The sequence below is a fragment of the Ailuropoda melanoleuca genome, chromosome 7 (assembly GCF_002007445.2).
Source record: "Ailuropoda melanoleuca isolate Jingjing chromosome 7, ASM200744v2, whole genome shotgun sequence".
NCBI classification, from domain to species: domain Eukaryota; kingdom Metazoa; phylum Chordata; class Mammalia; order Carnivora; family Ursidae; genus Ailuropoda; species Ailuropoda melanoleuca.
The window spans coordinates 43661286-43688343 of record NC_048224.1 but is presented as its reverse complement, the minus strand read 5'-3'; the positions used below and the strand labels follow the sequence as shown (position 1 = coordinate 43688343).

The 27058-nt window shown below is 45.3% G+C and overlaps 1 protein-coding gene across 1 annotated transcript in view; it reads left to right on the top strand.

Annotated features, from left to right (window-relative positions):
* ASTN2 (astrotactin 2) overlaps positions 1–27058 on the top strand; it is an 877356-nt gene that overhangs the window by 397751 nt on the left and 452547 nt on the right. Inside the window, exons 8-10 of the mRNA XM_034664390.1 lie at positions 10921–11005; positions 11979–12053; positions 12836–12973. Of these exons, the coding sequence (XP_034520281.1) occupies positions 10921–11005; positions 11979–12053; positions 12836–12973 (298 nt within the window). The remainder of the gene's footprint in view (positions 1–10920; positions 11006–11978; positions 12054–12835; positions 12974–27058) is intronic.

Genomic DNA, 27058 nt, shown 5'->3' with positions numbered 1-27058 from the left:
GGCTGTGCTTAGGGAGCCCATAATGGGGATAGAACATTCTGGACATTGTTCAGTGAGAGGGGCAGGCCTGATCAAGCTTGCTGTAGAACTGAGGAAACAGAGTGTTGTCTAGAGACACGAAATTGTGCGAAGTCATGGAGCCACTGGGTGACAAATGCAGAGCTCAGACCCTGTCCTGACTCATTGCCTGTCTTCTCTGCTTTAAACACCCTCTCTGCGTGCACAGTGCTTGGAGTCAGCATTTGGAAAGGACTCTCTTTGTAGAGGGGGTATAGAGGTTTCCAGCAGTTTCCCCATACCTGTGGGATAAGGCGGTGTTCCTCAGTGCCTGCTAAGTCCTCTGGCTCTGCTAATCCAAGAAACAAAAGGGCCCAGGAATTCCCACGGTGCTATGACCTTCCTTTGCTCCCACACTTTCCTCTGTCTGGCAAATTCCTACACTCCCTTAGGAGAGAGGCAGTACAGTCTGGGGCCAGCAGCACTGTCTCTGGATTCCAGTCCTAGCCTTGTCAACTCTTCTGTTTGTGACATCAGGCCAGTATGTTACTTAACCCTTCTGGGCCTCAGTCTCCTCATCTGTAAGATGGGGTTGAAACTAGAACCCGCATTGTAAGTTTGTTGTGAGGGTCATGTGAGTTAACATAAATAAGGAACTTCCAAAACCGCCCGGCAGTTAGGACTCTCAGTGTCCCCTCTTTTTAATACTATCTTCCCTCTTCGCCAGAATGTCCTGGACCTTGGGGGGCAGAGTTTGATGCTCTTTCCTGTGACCCTGCGGCTCTTTGCACACACTCCCCTCCCCAGCCCATCACACTTGTGGTAGCAGTGTATTTTCCTCTCAGTGACACCTGAATGTCACCTGCTTGTGGTAGAGAATCGGATGGATTTGTCTCTATGCTGCGATCCCACCTGTGCCATTCACACAGGTATCATACTAAGAATGAGAAATGGTCAGAAGAAGTAAGATCTGGACCAGAGATGAGGCAAGAACCATGTGCGGAGGAAAAAGGGAGGGAAGAACCGACACAGTAGGAAGCCCGGGAAGGGGCTGGCTTCACATGGGGCAAGGGCACTAAGCCAGGAGGAAGTATGGCCCCGGGCAGGGGGGTGCCTCGATGGCAGTGCCAGAAGTAACACCAACACCAATGATATCAACTCACACTGAATGCTGCCTACATGTCTAGGGACATGGTCATTTCTCTGTTTTTTTAGAGAGGGGGAGAGAGTGTGCATGCGCAGTTGGGGTGCGGGCAGAGGGAGAGAGCAGACCCCAAGCAGATCCACTCAGAGCGTGGAGCCTGACACGGGGCTCGGTTTCAAGACCCTGAGCTCCTGACCTGAACTGAAATCAAGAGTCAGATGCTTAACAAACTGCACCCCCCAGGTGGCCGGGGAATCATGTGTAATATGTTACCTCCAGTCCTTGTGAGAGTTTTATAAGTCGGGGTTAAGATGTCTGTTTCCTGATGAGGAAACTGAGGCCCAGAGTAGTGAAGCAGCCTATGGAAGCCAATTGGTCTGTGTGTAGTAAGCTGAGGATTGAGCCCCCGGTGGCTTTAATTCCTGTGCTGATGCTGGCTTCCCTCCTCCTGCTTGTTACCCGTGCCTTCCACCCTCACCCCTTCCAGGGTGATTTGAGAAGCATGGGTGATGCAGGCTCTGGGGCGAGGTGGGGGCGGTGGTGGGGGATGGCTCGCCCTCGCTGGTGGCCCTGCTTTGTGCATTCGTGTCAGGAATGTCATGGTCCTTCCTAGTGGTTGGGGCTGTCTGCCTCTGAGTCTGTTCCAGGCTGCTCATGAGGTTGCCTCCTCCCCCTCCATCCTCAGTCAGCCATAATTTTAAGAGTGTCTATTACCCATGTGCTTTTCTTCCAGACACTGATTTATAGATAATCATGCACGTGGCACACCCAGGGATGGACGAGGCTAGGGGGAGAGGGGCTGCCCTGGCCGAGACCCTGAACTGGGAGGCCTGGTGTGGCCTGGCTGCTGGCCTTTCAGAGCCCAGTCCATTCCATGCGGGCTGCTCACATGAGCTGAGTCAGTGCCAATTAGCCCCCAGGTAGCCTTGATTAAGGACTCAGATCTCCATCAGGCCTGATCGCCAGCCTGTGCCACCAGAACCCTTGGCCTCTTTTTTTTTTTCCCTCAGAGGCATGATGATGAATGGCAAAGAGGGGCCGGCCCCCACAATGCAGGCATCTGAATGTATCTCCAGTGCTTGGGGAAGAACAAGGCTGAAACGTGTCACTCCGACAGTGTCAGGAAGAAAGGGACAACAGAGGTGCCCTTGTGAGGTTGCTTGGATGTCATCCAGATCAACCTTCTCTGTGCACATATAGAGAGACTGAGTCCCAGGGAGGGAGGGGACCTGCCCTAGGTCACACAGCACACTTGGCTGAGCAGACCTCTAGAAAAGTCTTCCTCGCTTTATAAAGATCCCAATCATATCCTCTTGTCACTTCACTCCACTCATGCTTTTCTGCCCCCCAAACCTCTGTTCTCCCAACTCCCAATCTTCCTTAACGCGCCACACCTCCCCCTCAGTCCCTAGGGAAACACTAACCTCAAGAGAGAAGACTAGAGCGTGTTAGAAAAATCAAGGCCTGGGATTTGAACAAGGTTCGGAAGGGCGTTTAGGGGTCCCTGAGCATTAGCTGCTCATTTTACAGACGGAAGGACCGCGGCCTAGAAAAGCAGAGAGATTTGCTCGAGGTTGCAGAGGCCGCCGCATTATAAAATATATTCCCTGAGGATACTGCTGACATTCGAAACTGCCCCCATGATCTCATTCCTTTCCTAAATATCATTTTGCCACTTAATTTTCTCTTCACCTCCTACTCCCTCTCAACCCTGGTTTCTCCTCTGTGGAACATCTCTGGCTGCAGTTCCCAGGCTCTGCTATGCTCAAGGAGTGGGATCAAGGCAGAACTACTATAAGAAGCAGACCCCGGTCTGCAGGTGGGTCTCAGATGGCCCTGTTATTATCAGTAAACCCAAGAGGTTAGGGCAGGAAAGGCACAAGGGAGGGAGAATGATTGATAAGGCTGGGACTGTTGACTGCACCCAGTCATGAAGGGCTTTGGTTGTTAGACTAGGCCACATGAACGCCATCCTGAGAGCAACTGGGAGCCGCTGACAGTTTCGGGGACGAGCCGTGGGTATAGCTGCTCTTTGATAGAGGTAACAGGCCATCACTCAGATTGATGGGAGAGACACTGAAAGCTTATCATCAGTGATGAAACTTTTTCAACAATGCACATGGACAGTGTTGAGGGCCTTCCCCAGGGCAGTGATAGCGGGAAAGGTGGGAAGGGATGGGTCTGAATGACAACAAAGAGGTAGAATCAGGGAGATTCAGGTGCTATTCGGATGTTGAGGATAACAACAATGAAGTCAGGTCAGAGATGTTTCTAAGGTTTCCATTTTGGGAAGAAAGTGAGACCATTATGCATAGAAGGGGGAATGCAGATTGGAGGCTCGTCAGCTTTGGTTACACTAATGCTGTGCAACAGACAGTGTTATTGTCAACAACTAGAAACATCTTTCCCCTTTGTTACACATCTGGGTGGACCAGGCTAGCCAGGGCTCAGCTGCACTTGTCTAAGCTTAGGCTACTTCCAGTTCTGTTCCACATGTCCCTCATCTTCCTTGGACCGGCCACTATTCAGAGCCTGGTTTTTCTCCTGGCAAGAAGCAGGAATGCCAGAGAGCAAGCCCAGCCAAACAGCACATTTCAAACCTTGGTTCACGTCACGTCTGCTATCATCCCATCGGTCAAAGCAAGTAACATGCTAAGCCTGCATGCAAAGGCCAGGGAAGAAATCTCACTCTTCCCACCATCAGCCGTGGCAAGCATGCGAGTACGTGCTACTGTAGGAAATGAAGACGTGACACAGTAATTCATTCTACCACAGGGTACATTTTCCTTCACCCCAGTCTCCTATTCCCATGCTTTTTTTCCAACACTCTCTTTTTTTAAAAAAATATTTTATTTATTTATTTGAGAGAGAGAGGAGAAGGAGAGAGCACAAGGGCGGAGGGCAGAGGGAGAAGCAGGCTCCCCACTAAGCAGGAAGCCTGATGTGGGACTCGATCCCACGCTGAGGGCAGACTTAACCAACTAAGCCATCCAGGCGCCCCAATTTTCCACACTATCTTAGAGCACAGCCTCAGAGAGCCATCATAAAGCTTGGCAAGTCTCAAAAAGAGACTGGGCTTGGGTGTTCACAACCCTGGGCACTTACCCTCTCCAGGCCTCAGCCTTGTAGTATTTACAGTGGAACCAATAACATCGTCCTGCCAGTATTAGAGATACCAGAAGTGATTTGAGTAAGGTCAGCACAGAACAGATGCTCAATTAGAAGGTATGATGCTTCCCCGGTGGATTATCCCTGCTAGCAGGAAATCAACCTTCATTACATAGATATTATGGATTTAGTGTAATCCATACATAAACTATTTACATTTGAACAGAGGATATTTGGAAGAGTGATTTTTTAATCTTTAGTTATAGTCGGATTTTAGAAATCAGCCCAATGCTAATTTCAGTGTGGGTGAATCAGAGATCCCTTGTCTTCCTAATGCTTATTGTCTAGCAACTGATACTTGTCACGCTACAGGCAGCTGTCCTAGCTCTTGTCCTGGTGGTCATGGCTCTTTTATGATGTTTGTGATGATGTGAAGGAGCGTGAGTTTTGAACACCTGGCTCTGTGACCTTGGGTGAATGACTAGTTGAGTCCGAACTTTTGTTTCCTTATTTTAAAATGAGGACACCAGTACCTTCCTCCTGGTATTGGTCATGGGTATGACCTGTGAGATGGGATGCAGTGACATATGGCAAGGGTCTTCTACTGCTCCTACCATGAAGCAGGCTCCCAGTGATGTGATGCTCAGCCCATGCCGCCCCCACCACAGGCCTGGCCCCAAGCTGGGCTCCAGGGCCAGAGCTGGAAGTGAAGAATCCCAGGGTGGCCCGCTCAGAGTCAGAACAAGAAAGGATGCCATGCATGCTGATTGCTTGGAGGGCCCAGGGAGATGTCTTTTCAAGCTGCGGTGACAAGAAGAATAAATAGGAAAGTGAACAGCAGCCAGTGTCCCCGGCCTGTGATGATAAGTGATGACTGAGTTGGAAGCAAGTGAAAATGGAATCGTAAGAGGATGACAAGCTGGGAGGAGAGGAGCCGGACAGCAGGCAGACTTGGGAGGCAGGCTTTGCACTTATCTAGCTGTCACGGGCAGGTGCTGAGGTTCTCTGAGCTGTGGGGGACAGAGGGGGTGGTACCCTCTGGCTGATAATCCTTGTTCGTGTCCCTGTGTCCTTCAGCAGGCGGAGCAAAGACAAAGGTGGCAGATTTTACAGTTTCTGGGAATACCGTAACCAGCTTTGGAGATGATTCCATTCAAGCAAGTTAAAGAAACTGAGTTTCCCCTTGGCTTTGCAGAGGACCTACCTTGAAATTTGTGACCATCCTTCATCTAGAAAGCACTTTTTCTTTCCGCTAAAACAAGACGTTAAATTGGCCTCTCCTATCCAGGAACAATAATTATAAAATCACAAACATCTATGATGTTTTCGGCGAGAAGAAATGTGCTGAAGTCCGTACTGCGGACTTTTCAAAGACATCACTGATCTCTCTAGCAGATAGGTGATACCAGCGGTGTTACAGACTAGGAAACAGATGCAGAGAGGTGAAGCCACTTGATCAAATTCATGCAAATTTGAAGTGGCAGATTCAGGATTTGAATGCAAAACAAGATGATTCCAAGACCCAAGCTCTGAACTACTTTCCCAGCCTGCTGGTCTTACATGATTCACAGGAAGGCAGTGTCCACTTTGAAGTGATTTTAAAGAACCCACAGAAGCTAAACTCAAGATTGCTCATAATTGAGGGATTCTGTTGTTTTTACCCAAGGGTTTCTGGAGTGAGAATGTATGTAACATAAAATGAGAACCGACTCAATGGGACGTAGGAGCCGAGAAGAGTAAATATTTTAAAGCTAGTGCAACTCATCTAGAGTTGATAACACAGAGCTCTAGTAAGTAGCATGATGCCAGTCCACCTGAGTTCCCTTATGGGAACCACTTTAACGAAGAGATGAGACTCTTTTTTAAGGTCTACATTATCAGTCGTATCTAAGTGTATATTTTGAATCTGTTAAGGATATCTCAGATTCATCATATTAAAAAAAAATCCCAGTTTGTAAATGTAATAGGTTGTTATTATAGGAAAGTTGGAGATATCAGAGGAATACAAAGGGAAAAAAAAAAGTTCTAGATGTATTGACGTAATGAGATCATCCATTCAGTGGGAATGATGCTCCAGTAGTGGCCAAGAGCCCTGGGTTCTAATCCTCGTTGACCCTGAGGCGAGTCTAGTGATTTGGCCAAACATCTTCACTCCCTGAGCTTATATTTTCCCTTCTGAAAAATGAAGCTGGGAAGATGTGACCTAGATGGTCTTTAAGAGCTGTTTCTGCTCTGATGTGAAAAAGAATTCTATTTTAGACATTTCGTCAACACTCATGTTTATACTTTCCATTTCCTTGGCAAATACCTGTCCTGGTTATAAGAAAGTTTCTTCTAGTCTTTGGCAGAACTGTCATTATTCTAAATGAATTCAGCCTGAATTCATGAAAATGACTATGTATTCATTCATTCATTTGTTCATTCGTTCTTTCGTTCGTTCAGCAAATGAGTTGCCTACCCTTCTTCCGGCACTATACTAATTACTAGCGTATGGAGATGATTACAAAAAGATTTGTGCAATCAAGAAGTTCCCAGTTTTGGGGCGCCTGGGTGGCACAGCGGTTAGGCATCTGCCTTCGGCTCAGGGCGTGATCCCGGCATTGTGGGATCGAGCCCGACATCGGGCTCCTCCGCTGTGAGCCTGCTTCTTCCTCTCCCACTCCCCCTGCTTGTGTTCCCTCTCTCGCTGGCTGTCTCTATCTCTGTCGAATAAATAAAATCTTAAAAAAAAAAAAAAAAAAAAAAAGAAGTTCCCAGTTTTGTGGGGAGAACAGGCAAATTTAAAAAAAATGTTTCTTTACCCCATTGGGATAGACGTTACAATTGTAAGATATCCCCCCTCATGTATTTATGTACCAGGCAGCACAGCAGGTGCGGGTGTGGTTGTGGGCAGGATGGCTGCACCCCCTCATTCAAGGGGTAAAGGAACATGGGTGATCGGAGTCAGCACGTGGAAACCACGCAAACCTGTGTTCCCGGAGAGCTATTCTTTGCTAGCCTGGCTGCTCTGGGTAGGCAGAGGCAGGGTAGAGGATAGGACTCCTGGAAGGAAGGGGTTAATCCTCAGGTCTGGCTCTCAGAAGTTTGCATCTTGCAAGAAGGAAGTGCTTGGTTGCAAATTGTGGAGAGTTAGCTAAGCCAGCAAAATAGGAAATTGGAGTCAATAAAGCCAATAGCCATGGCATTGATGGAAATCTTACTGGAGACACCCAGCCCAGCCGATGAGAGGGATCACAGCTAACGTTCTAACAGTATCCAGAAAACAGAGTGTAGGGATTTAGAAAGGCAGCATAAGGCACTGACTCCCACTGGCGCTCAGGATTGATGAACTGCTACTCCCAACTTTCCATTTTGCAGATGGGGAAGTTAAGGCCCAGCAAGAAGGAAATTACTTATCCAGTGTCTCTAGAGTTATATTCCAGCGTGCATCAGAATGGACTGCTGTCTTGGAACAGAAGGGAAAGAGGAAGAAATTTATTGAGCTTGAGCCTTGAGCCTTACCCTTCACTAGTTCAATTTATCCATATGGTCAGCTCTGTGAGGTTGACATGACTATCATTTTTATTCGGTTAAAACTCAGAAAACTGAGACCCACAAAGGTGAAGTGACTTCCCCAAGACCACACATGCAGGGAGAGAGAAAGTGAGGAATGGAAGGCAGGCCTGTCTGCCTCCAACTGCCTCCCCCCCCACCCCGCCCCACCTCACTTCCTGTTTGTTCTCCAGGCAGGCTTTTAGGGGCCTCCGGGTAGATGCTTCTCATTTGCAAAATACATATTTGTTGTATAATGAGTGTCAGTAATTAATGGTCTGTTCTGAGAACTGGGAAACCTGCCTGGTAAGCACACAGGAGAGAAATGTGAAAGACAGCAGCACCCTTTCTCTGTAGAGATTTCTCATTCTCACTCATATTCCCAAGAGGAGGGAAGGGAGACAATGGACCTGTGCCCTTTCCTGCAGAGTCACAGATTGGAGAAATAGGAACTCAAGCTGTGCCTTTCCCTGAAGAAGAAAGGCCCTCCTTTCCTGTCTCTTCTTGCCCACTCCAGCCTGACTCCCTGTTCCTCCACCGGAGGCAACCATATACCTCGTCCATTATGAATCAGGAGGTCTGTGGTTGTGGCAGATCATAAATCAGCCCTGGGAGCCTCGAGGACAAATGCCAGGACTTTTAATATTTAATATTAGACGTATTTAAAGTGGTGAATATTTCATGATGGGGCTGTCGCATTTTAACACATCATTAGTGACTCCTACCCCCCCCCTTGGGCAAATTATTCTCATCCAAATCTCAAGGATCTCAGCCCTCTTCCTCCATTCTCCTCACCTCCAGCAGCAATCAGCTCATTAGGTCGCACACACAGCACACGCATTTGTTAGAAGACTCGAACTTGCTATTGGAGAGGAGAGTTCCAGAGAGCATTCCTGCCTGTGAGCCACCCCTCTCCTCTATTTACCAGGTATCCAGAGAAGAGGAAAGGTAGATCCCTCTCTCTCTCCCTCTCTTCTGTCTTTCAGCAATCTTATTCTGAATATTTTTTAATGCTGTCTCTGACCCATCCTTCACTCCTTATTCTGTATTACTACCATTTCAGTTCAACCAACATTTATCAAGCCCAGACTCTTTGCCAGTTCATGCTAATGCTGGGGTTACAAAGATTAAGCAGCATCATAATGTATAAAACAAATCAGAGAGGGTTTTATTTTAACACTCGGAATGCTTTGTATAAGGTCAAATGCATAACATCTTTAGTGAATCAGTGAAAACAATAAGGTTGTTTGATGAGTACAAACATTTTGAAATCAGGAGTTATGGGTAAGAGTTGTAGAACTGGTGTTGCCCTAATATATATTCCCTGCTGTGTTTTGTTTTGGTTGAAAGGTTGAAAAAAAGCCTTGATTCACAAGATCTATAGTTGTAAAAAGCATGGGCTTGTTAGCACTTCAGCTCCCAGCCTCCATATCTTCCTCAATGAAACAGAGATGACAGGAGAAGGTGTTTTTGTGGGCTTGCTTGGTGGTGGTGGTTTTAAATGAGGTTTGCATAAAATATGTTTACCTGGCAACTAGACTGAATGTGACTGTGCTCTCCCATAACCTAAATTCTAGTGTGTAACATCTGAACGTTTAGCCTTCATTTTTTTTTTTACTATTAATGAGGTTTAAAAACAAAAATTTTTAGGGAAAATTAAAATCTAAAAGTTGCAAATTTCCCAAATCTCTCCCATTGAAATATACTTTTCCGGGAAACATGGTTCAAAAAACTCTCAGGTCAGGCGAATCTGAATCACTGTAGGATTGAAGGGTTGCAGATTCATCGTGTGTGTGTGTGTGTGTGTGTGTGTGTGTGTGTGGGTGTGGGTGTGGGTGTGGGTGTGTGTGAGTATGATCACCCGAAGATGAGAAAGAAGGCAACCTGACATCAATAATCTAGAAATTTACAAGGCATCACAGATAGTTACTCATTCAACTCACAGTATTGAGTACCTACTCTGTTCTAGGCAGTGGGCTAAGGCAGGGCAGTTCCTACCAGCATCTCCCAAGGTGTGGACCAGGGTCTATGGTCCATAACAGGTCCATCTTGTGACCTCTTCCACCAGCAAGCTTCCCAAGGTGAAATAGGTTTGGGGAAAACCATTTAGGTATCACTTTCATGAAGAATCATACCCCACTGACTCTACAAATAGTCTAGTGTTTCCCATTTGTTCTTTTAATAGAATCTGTGTTTGGTAAGGCATCTGTGAACATTCCACAAATACACCTTAGGAAATGCCAATAACAAATTGAACCTTAATCAATCCAACCTTAAGGAGTGTACAGTGGAACAGGACTGATAACCGAAGAGGGTAGGACAGAGAGCTTTGGAAAACCCATCCAGGATTGTGAACTCTTAAGATACACAAGGAAACTAGATATGGGCTGGCCGCTCCAAGTGAGCTTGACCAAAGAGAGAAGATGCTAAACGCAGTGTGGGATACTAGCAAGCATTTGTGCAACCAGGCATAAGATATGGCCATAATAAAATGATGCATGGATACATGGACGGATGGGTGGATGGATGGATGGATGGATGGAGAGGAAGGGAACCAGAGGGGAAAGGTGGGGAGGGAAAAGGAAGAAAGAAAACCAACTAAGACACACAACAATAACAACCAAACAAAATAAAATCTGGAAATGATAGATGAAAACAAATTGTCTAGAAGGGGAAATCAAAGGTATCTTGGAGGAGGTGACATTTGATTTGGGGCTTATGGATGAACATGAAGTTCATTTAAGTGGAGAGAATTCAAATTTCTGATTATAATCTTAGTGTAAATGTACTTTATTATAATTTAAATATTTGAAAATAGGACCTCCATTTGTGGCTACCAGGTTACTTCCTGTTCCCCTCATTAACCTGTGAGCCCTTTCAGTGTCCGACCTCTGCATCCTCAGCGCGGGGCTGAGAACCTGGCAGGGACTTGTGTGGTAGGACTTGTTGAATGACGACGTGAGCAGATGAACAAATGAATAAACTCTTTATTAACCACGGTGGCAGGAAGACCAGAACAGGCTCTTTCCCTGGGCCTTCTCTAAAACCAGGCAAGCCCACTGAGAAAACAAGGAAGCCAGGGGAGAGGGCTGTTTGGGGCAAGTAGTAATTCACAAACCCCCTTCTCTTTTTGCTTACAGGAGAGTGCAGCTGTCATGAAGGCTATGCCCCCGACCCGGTTCACAGACACCTGTGTGTGCGCAGTGACTGGGGACAGAGTGAAGGGTGAGTGTCAAAAGACATCAGAGCAGGGACAGTGGAGGGCCATCCCCATGCCTCTGCTCTGTTACTACAGGCCCCAAAACCGCTCCACAAAGAGGACTCTTCTCTACAACAGTTGTGTTCCTATAAGACTCGATGGGCGGTGAATCCCATTTCCCACTGAATCACATGTTAGTATTAAAGGTACACAATTGATGAGTCTTTTAGAGAACAAAGGCTCAAATTTAACACCCCCTCCCAAACTGTAAGTGATCAATGGACACTTCCTTAACTGGACTGATACAGAAAGAAAATGGGTTTTTTTCTATAAACTCCAAAACAGACAAGTGGTCTTTAAAGGGCTGAGTCCTTCTGTGAGATGGAGACATTCTCTTATAAATAGTCTTACCCAGTACATGGGTTTGAACAACATGAGTTTAAACCACATGGGTCCACTTACATGTGGATTTTTTTTCAATAAATACAGTACAGGACTGTAAATGTATTTTCTTTATGATTTTTCTTAACATTTTCCTTTTATCTAGCCTACTTTATTGTAACAATAAAGCATATAATACATATAAACTATGAAATATGTGTTAATCAACTGATTATTTATCAATAAGGCCTCTGGTCAACAGTAGGCTATTAGCGGGGGGCCTGGCCGACTTCGTTGGTAGAGCCAGCCTCTTGATCTCAGGGTCGTGGGCATGGGCATGGATCCTACTTAAAAAAAAAAAACACAAAAAACAACTACAAAATAAAACAGTAGGCTATTAGTAGCTAGGGTTTGGGGAGATCAAAAGTGATGCACAGATTTTGGACTGTGTGGGGGTGTCAGTGCTCCCAAGCCCAGTGCTGTTTAGGGATCACCTGCAGTTACTTCTGTGAAATTTGGTTGTCTGTGAAGTTACCTTGAAGCAGTGTCCACCTACGAATCCCATCTGATTAATATCATCTCCTGTCCCCTTTTCTTTCCCTCCTGTTCTACCCACAGACCTTGGCCTTACACTACACTCGAGAGGGGCTATGACCTAGTAACAGGAGAACAAGCCCCTGAAAAGATTCTCAGGTGAGTTGATAATATGGTTGGGGCATGATGCTGGGACGTGGAGCAGGGCCTGGGGAGGCATAGTCATGCAGCCTTAGTCAGTGGAGCCTGTGAGCCTTTAGGCTGCACTGAGTACAGAGAAACTGTCATTGACATGATTACCATCATGGCCCAGTTGCTATGGGAATCTAATTCCTATTTGTCTGGCATCTAGACTTATGGACTCAGATATTTGAATGGGGGAGACATTGCTGATTTTCTAGTCCAGTGCTTTAAAAATATTCTACAGCCATAGAACCTCTTCCCGCTACCTCCACAGAATCTTGTGTGAAACTTCAGTGCTTCAGCTGCTAAAGACACGCAGCAAATTAAGTGGCCAAACCAGGAATCGGATTTTGGTTCAAACTGATTCAGAGTCCATGCTCTTCACCTTTGTGCAGACTGCCCCTGCTGACTTAGAAGTCACTTCTGGAATGCCTGCTGGCTCCGAGGTCCACTCAGGAAAGCAAAGCTGAAATAGCCCCTGTCCTCATAGAGCCCACTTTACTGGGATTTGGGACAGGTAGTCAGGAAGAAAGAAAACTAGCAACACAAAGCAATGCGTAGGCTAAATGATTAATAGGTTTAAGAGATGACCATCCAGGTCTGAGCCGGGTTGGCCAAAGTTGCGCCTTAGAGAAGGCAGGGGACTGAGCTGGGTGGGGAAGTAAGAAATGGTCCTAGAAGGGTGGAGGAGGGGCCCCTATTTGCTGTTTTCTCTCTGCTTCCCCGGGAGTTCCCCAATGGAAACTCTTACATTGCAGGTCTACTTTCAGCTTGGGCCAAGGACTGTGGCTTCCGGTCAGCAAAAGCTTTGTGGTTCCGCCTGTGGAGCTGTCCATCAACCCTCTGGCCAGCTGCAAGACAGACGTGCTCGTCACGGAAGACCCTGCAGATGTCAGGTAGGGAAGTCATCCCCAGTATCCTGTACCAAGGACTCTTGGGCACACTGGAAGCCCCTCTGTTTCAGCATCACGGGGACTCATGCAAAGAAGTGGTCTTTATATTGTTGAAGTAGGCACCTGCCTAGTGTATGATGTGAAGAACACTCTCCAATATGCCACTCTCCACCCCCTTTAGAAGTGTGCTCCATTGGTGGGCCTCAATGCCTTCTATTTCAACATTATTGCACTCCTTCGGGGTTTATATAAAATATGAGCGAGGCTAACACATTATGTGGCTCATCCTGGGATTATTAATGATTATGTCTTATAAAAGAACATCACTTAATAGTATACTGGAGAATCGTGAAGGTGAAAGATTAGAGAATGAGATGGTTTCTGTTATGACTCTGGTACTGGGAGCAGACTTTGGGCTAATCCATAGGTTCTTGATGTCTGGGTCAAATTTATTTGTTCTTTATTCATGAAGGGATGGAGACTACATCTTTTCTTACACGTTTTGCACCTTGTAGTTAACTTCATTATAGACTGACTCTACTGTGTTGAAATTAGTTGCTTACATATCGTTCTGTCCCGTTATGTGGTGAATCTCTCAGGGTCAAAGAAAATAACTTATTTAGCTTTCTAATCTCCAGTTCCTGGTACATATTGGACAACTACTAGATGTATATTGATTTAATTAAACCAGTGGTCTTAGATCTGATCCCATCACTATTCTGGAGCCTTCTAGTGAAGGTAGTTTTTGGTTTGTTTGTTTGTTTTTTTCCCTTCCCAATTTGATTAGGGGAAGCATTCCAGAAATTTTAATGTTACCAAAAATAGACTCTGATTTTTCTTTTTTTTTTTTTTTTTGGAGAGTGAAAGAGAAAAAGCACACCTAAGCAGGGGTAGGGGTGGAGGGAGAAGGAGAGAGAGATAATCTTAGGCAGACTCCCTGCCCAGCACAGAGCCCAACAGGGGGCTTGAACTCACACCCTGAGATCATGACCTGAGTCAAAAGCAATAGTCGGATGCTTAACCGACTGAGCCACCCAGGTCCCCCTCTGATTTTACTTTTGAACCTGGTTCATAAACAGCTTGCTTCTCCTCATTTGGAACTCAGAATCATGCCTTACTACCGTACTCCTCGTGATTGCGCATAGTGGCTTTAGGCCCTTCTGAATCAAGAGGTTATCGGTATGTCTGTGGCATCTTGGTAGGAAGCTCTCAAACCCAACTCCTTGGGTTGTCTTTGGGTTGGTCTCTGCTTTGCAGTTTGTTTATTCTCACCTTCTCGACTGTTCATGGACAGATGAACCTAGCATGATTTTTCAGGTTTCCCAAAAGAGGTAGTTTTAAAAAGAATATTTTGTTAAAGGGTAGCGCTTAGGAAATGAAGTGATAATGAGTAAGAACTAAGGTGGTTTTACACACACACATTTTCATGGCAGATTACCATTATTTCTATTCTCGATAGACTTGAAGTCAGTGAGACTTCAGTAAAGCATGTGCTAAGGTTTCTTTGCATTGCATATTTTTAAAGATGGAACAAAGACCATCTGGTTGAAGAGCTGTTCTCAAGGAGACCCGGTGACCTTGACTGAAATCAGCTGAAAGAAGGTCTCCCCTAGCTCTCTTCGGAGTTCTATACTGTTGACATTGAGTTTATAGTTTCAGTGAAGCTACTGATGTCAGACTGGCTGATGATAACACTCACTCTGGAGTTGAATGGATCTGGGTTAGAATCCCACCTCTACCAAGTATGGACTATGTGATCCTGGCCAAATTCAACTTGCTAACTTTCCATTTTCTTAACAAAATGGGGATATTAATAGTGCCTTCTTCACATAGTGTAACAATAATACTAACTCATAGCCATTAATTATTTCCTACATGCCAAATATTTTGCTAACATTATCTCATGATACTCTTACAATGACCCCATAGGGTGATGTGATTATTATTTTAATGCAGATTTAAAAAAAAAAATCTGAGGCGTAAAGGTGATGCAGGTGATGAAGCCAAGATTCAACCCATCATCTCTTCAGCTCCAGAACTCACGTTCTTAACTATTTTATTGAAACATCTCCCAAGAGTCGTTGTCATGATTAAATAACATATGTAAACACCGGTATATAATATATTCCCAGTGTCACATTGTACCATTGTTTGCTGAATTGAATTCCAACTACAACAGAGTTCAAGTAGAAACTGGTGATGGTGGGGAAGGCAGAGTCAGGAGGGTTTATGCTGTGGAGGGCTGCTGAAAAGGACCATAATCCACAGGATGACTCAGTTGCCCTTTCTGATCCCATCTGAATGATACCGAATGGCAAGCCAGACAAGAAAGGGCCCAGAATATTAATCTACAGCAACTCTAAAACATCTTTGGAAATGTAAAAAAAAAAAAAAATTGAGAAAAGTGAAAGTACTAGCATGCATTTCAGAGAGAGTATTTTATGTAGTTGGAAGGAATATAGCACTAAGTTGAAAGGGGTGAGATCTTCAAGGGGCATGAGCCAATAACCACGAGATGCTTCTTCTCAATTCCTAATAAGAACGCTGTGCTTGGTTACCTGGAGCACACGGAGCTGCTCAGGATGGGAGAGGGGATGGTATTCTGCAGCTAGGGGTACTCCTTCTCAACCCTTTCTTCACAAACCACTAAGCTTCTCCTTTACAGAAAAGTTACACAAATATTGGAAGAATATTTGGTTTGATTAAGGCACTAAATTTTCATCCTGCTTGGGGGTGCCCTCATGCATTCACCTGGTCTTTGAACAATAGCAGACAGCCTTTTAAGTCATACCTTCATCTTACCTCCCACCAATGCCCATCGGTTTCCCAGCAAGGGAGGATAAAAGATTGTAATCATCACCATTCAAAAGAATTTGTGCTATGTAGGTTGAGTTTTCCAAGCTGCACTAATAAAGCTCATTTGACATGACATTGCCCAGGCAAGTGATCATGGGTGTTTAAAGAATTAATAAGTTCCAGTCAGATGCTGTGTTAGAAATTAATAAATCATAGATCATAATTATAGATAGCTAATAATAAGCCGTAGAATCACAACCAAGAGATGAGAGGAAAGGCTGTTCCAAAGCCAAGTCAGAAAGGGAAAAGATAAGCATTACAGCACAAACGGTAGGAGAACTTAAAGATGCTTTGCCTATGGATTGTTGTGTTTTAGTTTGTGGCAAGTTATTTGGAAAGTACAGAATCTCACACTACGGAAGGGGGAACAATTTAGCGGTCAAACAGATGGGCTCTTCCCAGTTGGGTGGCTACACTTAAAACAATTGATGATAACAAATATTTGTGGGCATTAGAACAGCTGGAACTCTCATACTTTTATAGGGGAATGTAGCCCACCTTAAGTGGGTTCGTGTGACCAGTGTGTAAATCTGTTGGGCAGAATGTACTGAAGTCAAATGTCCACATATGGTGTAACTTATCCATTCCCCTTCTAATAATATACCCAGCAGAAATGGGTGTATGTGTACCATGAGTAATACATTCAAGAATACTAATAGCAGGGGCGCCTGGGTGGCGCAGTCGTTAAGCGTCTGCCTTCTGCTCAGGGCGTGATCCCAGCGTTCTGGGATCGAGTCCCACATCAGGCTCCTCCACTAGGAGCCTGCTTCTTCCTCCCCCACTCCCCCTGCCTGTGTTCCCTCTCTCACTGGCTGTCTCTCTCTGTCAAATAAATAAATAAAATCTTAAAAAAAAAAAAGAAAGAATACTAATAGGAGCATTTATTTATACTGCCAGAAAAAGGGTGGAAAAAAACCCATGAATGCCTTTCAGTGACAAAATAGAAATGAAATGATGAAATGGTCATACAATGGAATACTACTAATGATGCATATTGACAAAAACAATAACCGCACACATCGCCATCACTGAATCTCACAAATGTAATAGGGAGTTACAGAAGGCACACAAAAACCATGCTTACGTGAAGATCAAAAGCAGTAAAAATGGATCCGTGCTGTTGGAAGAAATGATAAGGATTAACTTTGGGCAGGAGAGAAGGCAGTGATTCGTGGGAAGCATGGCAGGATTTACGTGATGCTGACAGTTCTTGATTTCTTGATCTGGGTGGTGGTTATATGGGTGTTTCCCCTGTAAACATTCACCAAGCTGTACAGATATGATTTACACACTTTTGTCCATGTATGCTATGTTTTGATAAAACATATAGCTTAGTATATAAGGTAGTTCATTTTTTTTTTTTAAAGTATAGGCAACAGGAGCTCACCTATACTGCTTGAGTTCAGATCCCACCTCTGCCACTTGCTTAATGCGTGAGCTTTTCTGCAGCTGTGTCTCTCCTCATGGATGATGCAGATAAAAGATTATACCACACAGGGGTGTGTTGAGAATCAAATGACGTGATACATTGTAAACACTGAGTTTGGCACATGGAGAATTTTCTAGAAGCATTAGCTATTATGTTGGTTGTTACTATAGCATAGTATAGCAGCTTTTTGTTCTCTCTCTTTTAAATCTTTTTCCTTCTTTTGCTAAAAGGCTACACCCAATCTTAAAATCCATAGTGTCTTAGTATGGAGAGCGCACCTTAATCCCTTTGTCATGGGGTTCGAGGAAGACTTAAATGAACTTGCAAGGTCTAGTATGGTGTGGGAGGTCTGATGGCTTTACATGAATGAAAATGCATGCAGAAGGAATGAAGGGGCACATGGATGGTGCACATGGAGTGGGTGGGGGTGGGGTGGGTTGGAGAAGGAAGAAGCAATTCCTTACCAAAGAAATTAGGAATGTATTTGCAGGAGAGAGCATTAGCAATTAACCTTAAGTTGTGGATAGATTTTGGCTATGTAGAATCTAAGGGGAGAAGGAAGGCTTTCAAGTCTGAGGGGTTGAAGGGCCAAAGAAGAGAACTTTCCCCTGGGGGCACAGCTCCCATTCTCCAGCCTGTCCCAGCTGGAAGCTGCCAGGAATGAGATTTTTAGACACTAACGATGTCAGCCTCAAAGGTGGATGAGGGAGGGCTAGTTAAATTACATACAGACTCCTTTCAATTCTAAAAACCTTAGCTGGGCCACTTCTGTGTGCCAGGCACTGTGCCAGGTACCCTAGGAACACAGAGATAATAAGGCCCACCTCTGCTTTTGGGAATCTCTCTAGCCAGGAGCACAGAACAAGATACTGACTTGAGAGATGAAATAAAAGATACTCGTGGAGAGAGAAGCGTGGCAAACAACACTTATTTCTACACACTGGGCCTTCTTCACAATTTCACCCAGAGCCGATTCTTCTTCTAAGAGAGACGCAAGAATAGCTATTATAGTTGGAATAATAATCATCCACAAAGCCCAGCTATCGGAGCCCCTCAGTGATTTTTCTATGATCTCAAATCAATGAAAATGAAACAGTGAACTACTGTTAATTCCTGCACAATTTTGAAAGAATAATGGGATATCAGAATGAAAGCTCGTGCTGCTCACTTGGTGATAGTTTCTACATTGAATTAGTTCAGAATAGAATTAGGAATGGTTCCTTGTTCTTTTGGCCTTTCAGTTCCAAGCCCTAAGAATTTACTGAACACCTACTATACACCAGGCTAAGTGTTAGAGATAGAAAAATGTTCCAACAGAGATCCCAGTGCAATCGCTGAGATGAAATTGCAACAACAAGATGCCATGCATGGTGACAGTGGAAGAGGATAGAGGGAAAGGTCAGGACAGAGAAAGGACACAAGGGTGGAGGAGGGTAAGCACCCCTGAGGATGAAAGGGAAAGTCTTACAGAGGACAGACCTCTGAGCCACACTGGGAAGTATTGGCAGGAAGTCACTAGGTCACTGGTTCTCAGACAAGTAGCATCAGCATACCTGGAAACTTGCTGGGAAGGCACATTTTCCGACTCCAATATTGGAGACTGATAATGACCTCCAAGGTATCAGCACCAATTCCCAGAACCTGTAACTGTCACCTTATTAGGAAAAAGGGTCTTTGCAGAAGTGGTTAAGCCCCTTAAGGTAGGCTGATTATCCTAGATTCTCTGGATGGGCCCAAAGTACCCTAACAAGTATCCTTATAAGAGAGCAATGTTGTAAGTGCTTTACTGAAACGAGCTCATTGAATTTTCACCCATTATTAATTCCAGTTAATGCAGGAAGAAGCTAAGGCACTAAGAGGTCACGTAACTTGCCAATTGATACAGCCGGTGAGTGGCAGATCCAAGATTTGAATACTGAGAATCTGACACCTGACTCCATGCTTCTCATCTCTTGGCTGTGATGCCCCCTCCCCCCGTTTTTCATGTCTGGGGACATTTGGCAGTATCCCAAATCAGTGTCTGCAGGGGAAGAGTGCTCCAAATAGCCAGATCTGTGTCACTGACCCACCTTCGAAGCCGGCGAGAGTGCGGGCACCTTTACCATGTGGATTGAGAACATAGGTCGGATGGTTCCCTAGAGGGAAAGCAGGGCAGGCAGTGGATGGATGCCGGACAAAACCTGCAGATGGACAAGGCTTGGGGTCTGGAAGTGGCATGCTTGATGAGGGAGCCTCTGGTTCCCTGTGTCTGGAGTGTGGTGCCAAGGGGCGCCTGGCAGAGGGCTCAGTGAGAAGAGGGAGGAAACAGAACAATGTTCTGTCTTCTTCCTCCTCTCTCGTTCCTCTGCTGCAGGCCTGCTGGCCTAGCAGCACCAGCAGAATCCCAGAGGGCACTTGAGGAGAGCACCCCCGGCAGGTGCTCCTGCGTGAATGTGCCAGATCCCAGATTCTGGCTTTTGCCCAGACCCTACAGCCAATCAGATGCAATGTGTTCTGGAAATGTGGGCCAGGCATCTTAAAGTGATACCCTCAAAGGAAACACTCTAGATACTTCCCTGTGTGGTAGACACTGTGCTGGTTATGGAAATATAAAGATTAGAAAGGGAAGACGCAGCCAGAAAAAGTGTAGGGTTGGAATCCTACAGATCCGGGTATGAATCTTGGCTCACAATATGTGACCAGAACTCTTTGGGTCAAGTAACTTTCCTTTCCCCCCATTTCCATTTCTGAACCTGGAAGACAGAGATGGTTGTGTTTTCCTCAGATGCTTGTGAGGATGACATAATGTGTACAGAGTAGCTAGTACGGCACCTTACATGCAGTTGGTGTTAAATGAGTGAAATGTCTTAGAAGTTTTGCAGGCATTGTACTACAAATAAGGAAGTAACCATACGATGCAGTGGGATCAGGCAATAAATGACATAGTTCACAGTACAGGAGCAGTCCAGAGAAGGGAGAGGTGTGCATGCTTCCTCTTGATCAGGTCAGCATCAATGGCAGAGGCTGGGAGTTGGAGGGCATTTAAGAGCAGCAGGACATTGGAATATGTAGGGTAGGCAGGAGAGAGTCAGGTGATACATTACAGCGGGGCACCTGGGTGGAAAGGCCTGGGAAAACAGTCTGGGGTCGGGGGAATCCCTTGATTCAGGCTTTATATTGTTCAATACTCAGGATGCCTTCCTCCTATTGGAGGTGAATAAGACTTAGACTTCTTGCCTTTGCCTTCCCCGTAACCTCAGCAGATGTTATTAATGATAGTGGTGTGTGTATACTCATGGCCTTGAAGTGCATCCCAGTGGGGACGCTGAGACAGGAGTGGGCTTCCCCCCCTTCAGCATCTGGAATCCACCCCATTATGCTTTATCCGCTTTCCCTTCCTCACTGATTACTCACATAGTGTTCCTTTCCGAAAGGGCAAGACAACTTCAGTAGGCAACCTACTTACCCACTGGAAACACAGAAGAGAAGAGCAGTGAGCAAAGGGAATAGTGTGGGCTCTGGAGCCAAACTGCCTGAGCTCAAATCCCAGCTCCACTACTCCCTAGCCACTCTTGGACAAGCGACTTAAACTTTCTGAGTCTCTGTTTCCTGTCTGTAAATGTGAATGAGAATTACTATTTTGGATGTTTTTGAGAATTGAATAACAGTTAAACTCTTAGCCCACAGTCTTAGAGAATAATGCCTAGGATGTACAGAACCCTTCCTTTGAGCCAGGCTCTGTCTAAACCCTTTATATGTGCTAGTTCTGACTTTCCACAACAACTCACTGATGGGGTCACTATTATTTACAGAGGAGGAAACTGAGGCACAAATTATTTCATCTCTTTGTCCAACATACTATGAATAGTAAGTGGCAAAATCAGGACTGGAACTCAAGCTGTCCTGTGACTGCTCAGTATTATTGATTGGAGGGAATCTCGGTAAGACAGAGGGCTGGGCCCGTTGGATTTTCTGTCTTCATCTTTGTTGATCATTTCATGCATTAAGTTTGTGTGTGTGTATAAGTCCATTCTGTGCTAGCGAAAGATGAAATATGAAATGGGAAAAGGGGGAAGCTGTCTGGAACTCACAGCTGGGCTTGTGGAATCTGGCATTAGAATTTGCCCTGCACCATTGCATCCCTCCCTTCTTTTAGAAGGATGAAGCCCCTCTGAGAAGCATTACTTTAAAGGCCTCCGCACTCCCACAAATGGACCTACTCCATCCCCACATCTCTTCACATCCTTGCTGCCTGTCACTCAGCCAGCGAGCCTGGAGACATATATATTTTCCCCCATTTCAGTTTAGCAATCATAATAAAAGTGCAGTCTATTAGGATGAGTTTCTGCCCAGCTCGGTAAATCTCTTCAAACACCATTCAGCACCAGATTTCTGTTAGTCTTTGCCACTGGGGAGGCTGTAGCATGCACCGATTGTGAGCTCAGGGGGAGGGCCCACGACAGCCTCTGCTAAATGAAACTCAAATGGAGACTTTGGAATATAAATATTGAAGTGACCCAGGTTGGATAAGGGGGAACCAGTTAGCTAAGCTTCTCTCTTACATGCAGGAGATGCTAAATTATTAAAACTTTAATAAATGTAATAATAAATATTTGATGTTGAATTATAGAAGGCTTTGCAGATACAGTGAATCTGAGAAACGACTTGTTATATCTGCATTAGAAGTTAAACACTTTTCAAACGGGACTTGGGATGTTGAAAGGGGACCGCGACTCTTTAGATGAAAAAAGAGACAGAGAGACATAAAAATGCAATTTTTGGCAAGCCCGCTGGACTGGGGATCAGGATACCTGGGTCTGAGTCCTGACTTCATACTAGAGACAGCTTTAAGTAGCATTCTGGGCATGCCTGCCTGGCCAGAGGCCCTCTGCACAGCATTTCATATGCGGTCCTTACAGCTGTCTTCCAAGGTCAGTGCTCCTTTTGTCCCCCCATTTCACAGAGGAGGAGCTGACATTCCAAGATCTTAAGCAGCACAACCAGTGAGAAGGGTCCGGATTTGAACACAGAGCCTCTGATCTCAGGAACCTACAGCATCCATGATGCCTCCCTTCCTCTGCGGCACTGTGTTGAAATACTTTCTGCTCACTATCAGTTAGCATGTTTTTGGTTTCAGGAGACAGAAACCCAATTCAAATGAGCTTAATGACAGCTGTACTAGAAAGGTACCATGGGAAGAGGGGGAGATTAGCCGAGCCACGGTGGGGAGTGGGTTGAGAAATTACATGACATGAGGATTCTGTCTTGCTTCTGTATCATTCCATGATGCCTTCTTTCTCTCCTAGTTTGCAACTGCATCTTCCCCCACCCCCGCCACCCCATGGCAGGGGTTGTGATAACCATGAGTCCCCCAGACTTTTATGCTCTTACCCCTAATGAGTGAATACTTTTCTTCCTTGAGTTGCGGTTTGAAAACTCCCAGAGAAGAAATCCTGTTGGGCTGGCATGGGTTAGAATTCCCCTCCAGATTAGCCATCTCTGATTAGGGAGCGGGATCAGAAAGTACAGACACAGCCATGGAAGGAAGAGGGGGCGGGGACCAGGAAGTGAATATCTACTCCAGCCCATGTCCTCAGAACCCTCCCTTGGCTTCTCGTTATTCATCTGCCTTAGAGACTGGACTGAATCACAGATGATGGCTATGGGACATGTCATGTGCCAACTGCAGTTAATGGGTCGGGGCTGCCTATGATATTGCATTAGGAAGATTTCTGAGGCTACAGCCCACACTCAGCTGGGAAAAGTCATGATCAACCCATAATGGTGGCCTTCAGTATCGGATGGGAGTTGTGACAGAAGGGTCAGGTGTTTGCCAACTCTGAACTTGGTGGTGTTTAGAGGTTCTTCCAGTTCTGTGTCTGATGACCTGAGGGTTGTGTTCCCTGGTAAAATGAAGAGAGATTTTTGGTTGCCGAGATGCAGAAGACGGATAGTCAAGTGGATGGAGGTATTGAGGATGAATTGGAAATGGGGCTTACTCTGTCTATCTGTTTTTATCCATCTATCTGTTATCTCAGGGGGTATATTTGGATAATTTCATCTTGGTTCCAACAAGTTTCCTGAAATAGATTTCTGGCTTGAGGCAGAGTTGAGGCCTCCATATAGGTGCTTCCTAGATACTGTCTGGCACTATCATTGTCACTTGTAATATATTAAAAATGGAACACTCTAATTTAAGCTGTAAACAAACCACCCACATCATAAGGGTCTCGAAATGCATCTTAGAATTCCAAAGGCATGTTGAAACAATTATAAGCTCACCAACTGGAAGCGACCTTCTGAGTCATTTTTTCCATCCCCATGCATCACATGGATGATCCTAGGTCAATAGCATCTACCCTTTGCTTACAGGTGTCATGGCCTCCTGCTGTGTTGTCTGTCATGGTCTCACAATGGTTTCACAATGTTCTCTTCATTATCCTTGCTCTGGTTTCACCTAAGCTGACCGGGCTTTAAATTATTCAAGCAGGGACTCAGGGATAGTGATCACCAAGAAAAACTAAATTAAGCAATCATTTTGCCTTCTAAGACCCACTCATTGGGGTGGGGTAGGACCACCCATTTCCATTAGTACATCTTATTCCGCCAGATAAGACCCAATCCCCCTTTTACTCAACACGCACTTACATGCACCAGTGCAGTCTGGTCAGAAAGATGATTTGGGTATTTCACTGAGTAATGGACTGATCTGGATATTAGGTTTAACTCCTTTTCCCCTTACTCACCAAGGAAACCAATAACAAAGAGGGTCCCAGCAGAAGCAGGTGGATGGCTCAAGCCGGGAAAGGTTTAAAAGGGGGCTATTCACAAAGTTGGGAGGAAGTTCTAGAAAAGCAACAAGAGATGTGCAGCAGACTGGCCGGTGTCAGTGGGTTAAGGTGAGGGTGAGGTTACTAGAACCTGGAGAGAGAATTGCATGGAGAATCCTGCCTGATGGGGGCCATGGCCTTTAGTCAAGAGACGCAGATAGGAAAAAAGCCAGGGGAATAAATGTCCCAACCTCACTCCACCACCTCCCAATCAGACCTTCTCCTGGTGTCTCCCCACCCCTTCCATTGGTTGACCCAATAGGAGCCCAGACAAGAGAGTCCATTGAGCCTGTCCACCAAAGTCAGCCTTCTGAGGCACAAAGCAGGGTTAAGATGAGCTGAGGGTTGACATGGAGGGAGAAATGGAAGAGACCCAGAATCAGTGTATAACCTTTCCATTCTACCTTCAAAATATCCTTAAAATGTCCATGTCTCTCTGTCTTCCCTGACACTCTGAGACTCAGACCCTCCCAAAGAGTCTCCCTGCTTTCAGTCCCCACCGTATCCTCATACACATGCCCAATCCAACCACTACTCAGATTCGGCCATGCCTGTCTCCTGCAAAAACCATTTAGAGCCCCTCAACCTCCCCTCCCACAGCCTCAAAATCAAACCATTTCAAACCAGAATCAAAATCCAAACCATTTCACCAGGCACACACTAACACTTCAGAATCTAGCCACTGTCCCCTTGTGATCTCCTTTCCTACCTAGTCCCCGTTTGCCATTCCCTCAAAATGCCACTTTCCTATCTTACTGTCTTCACCCATGTCATCCCTCTGCCTGAAATGTTGTCATACTCACACAGCCCACCATGTACCTGGCACACTACTCCCTGTCCACCCACAGCCCTGCAGAATTGGCACTTCCTCTGAGCAGCCTTTCCAGGGCATGTCCTTCTTCCATCCACTGGAGTCATGACCCTCTTCTCCCATTGTGCATGCCAATAGAAGTTTTAAATTATGGGACAGCCCACTGTTTTGCATATAGTTAACTGTAGGTGAGTACTCCCAGCCTGCCCTACCTGGTGTCTGGGATGTGTTCCTGGAGGTCAAGGCCCGAATCTTAGCTGCATTTTAATTTCCAGTCCTAGGCACAATCAATGTCTCAGAGAAAAGATACAGAGCATTTTGATGACCCGAGGTTTGTGTGGCTACAGTGGCACAGTCATGGGACTGTTTTCATATTATCCATAAACTTCTCAATAAATTTCTTTATAGTGTCTCTGAATATCAGCCAACTCACTTACACATAAATATCCTTAGCATCAAACATCCCTATCGAAACTTCTGACTCCCTGTGTTTATTGTACTGTATTATAAAAATCCTTCTTGTCTTAGAGGGATTCCAAATAATACCAGTACTTTGGGGTCAGGAAATGTTAAAAATAAAAATTAAAAAAAAAAGGAGAGTTCTCTAATTTGAAAGGTTTAAGAAATCCTATGATAAATGAGGTTGCTACATTGATTTCCTTGGCGGAAGCATTGCCGAGGACATTAAGATGTCAATGAGCATCATGAGTCTTTAGGAAGCCAGTTCTGCACACAGTCTCCCCGTTGGTATCTAATGAGGTGCAGGCTCAGGACCAACATTCCTTGAGACCCCACTTCAGGTAGTACCACCTTCGCCCACCGAGGTCCGTAGGCTACACAAGTGACACCAAACATCAGAGAGAGGGGGGCTCACACATTCTTTGGGGAGGGCAGAGCGAAGGAGAGCTGGTCTCCATCCGGCTGGCTGCTGAGTCAGGCCGGCTGCTGCTGAGATCCACATTCTGTCTCCTTGACCCTGTAAAAGGCACATAGCCCTCATGGAAGGTGCAGCCTTGGATAGAATGGGCGTGTTTGGCTACTCCAGAGATGGAACAAATCCTGGGTGAGTACAGCTGTAGGATCCTCTAGAACTGGCAGGGGAGGAAAAGGAAGTAGCAAAGAGAAAAAAACAGTGAACAAGATTTCTTCTGGTTTTCTACCTTCATAGCAACCTAGCCTTTTTGGAACTCTGGCTCAGAATAGCCCAGATATTTGTGGCACAGGGTGTATGCCGGATGCTCTCACTCAAATCCCAGCTGTGCCACCCCATCTGGGTAAGGGTGGGCAAGCTACTTTACCTTGCTCTGCCTGTTTCCACATTTACAAAATAAATGTGGTTGCCCCTACCCCATAGATCGCTTTGAGAATCAAGTGCGTTGACGTATGATGAGTTTGGCAAAAAAAAATCTTGGCTATCGTAAGGACCCTTCATGAGGCTTTTTAAGAAAATCTTGCTAATTCAAAAGGGACTGTGATTCATGCTCTTTGCAAACTCCATTTTCCCTCCTTAGGACTTTGCATTCAGTAAGTATTCAGTAAATGCATGATGATTGAGTCATTAGAATGTAACCCATATTTGCTTCAGGAAGGAATCAGGGATTCATATCATTGTGCACAGCAGCTAAGACCTGGAAACAACTTAAGTGTCCATCAACAGTTGAATAGATAAGCAAAATGTGGTACATACATACAATGGGATATTATTCAGCCTTAAAAAGGAGGAGAGTTCTGACGTCTGCTACAACATGGATGAACTTTGAGGCTGTATTAAGTGGAAATAAGCCTGTCACAAAAGGACAAATACTATACAATTCCACTTCTGTAAGTTACTTAGAGTAGTCAAAAATCATAGAGACAGAAAGGAGAATGGTGGTTGCCAAGGGCTGAGGGGAGAGGGGAGTGGGGTGATTGTTAAAAAGGTCTAGTGTTTCTGTGTCCAAGATGAAGACGTTCTGGAGGTGAATGGTGGGGATGGTAGCACAACAAGTGTGCAGAGTGTCACTGAAAGGCACACTTAAAAAAGGTGAAGATCGTAATGTTATGTATATGCTACTACAATTTTAGAAAAAGGAAAGAAGAAGAAGGAAACGGGAGAGAATGGTTTTGGGGAAAGAGAGAAGCATGCATGGCCGTTCCTGCCAGTCCTAGCAAGCCATGCCAGACACCTTAAAGACATCTTAGGT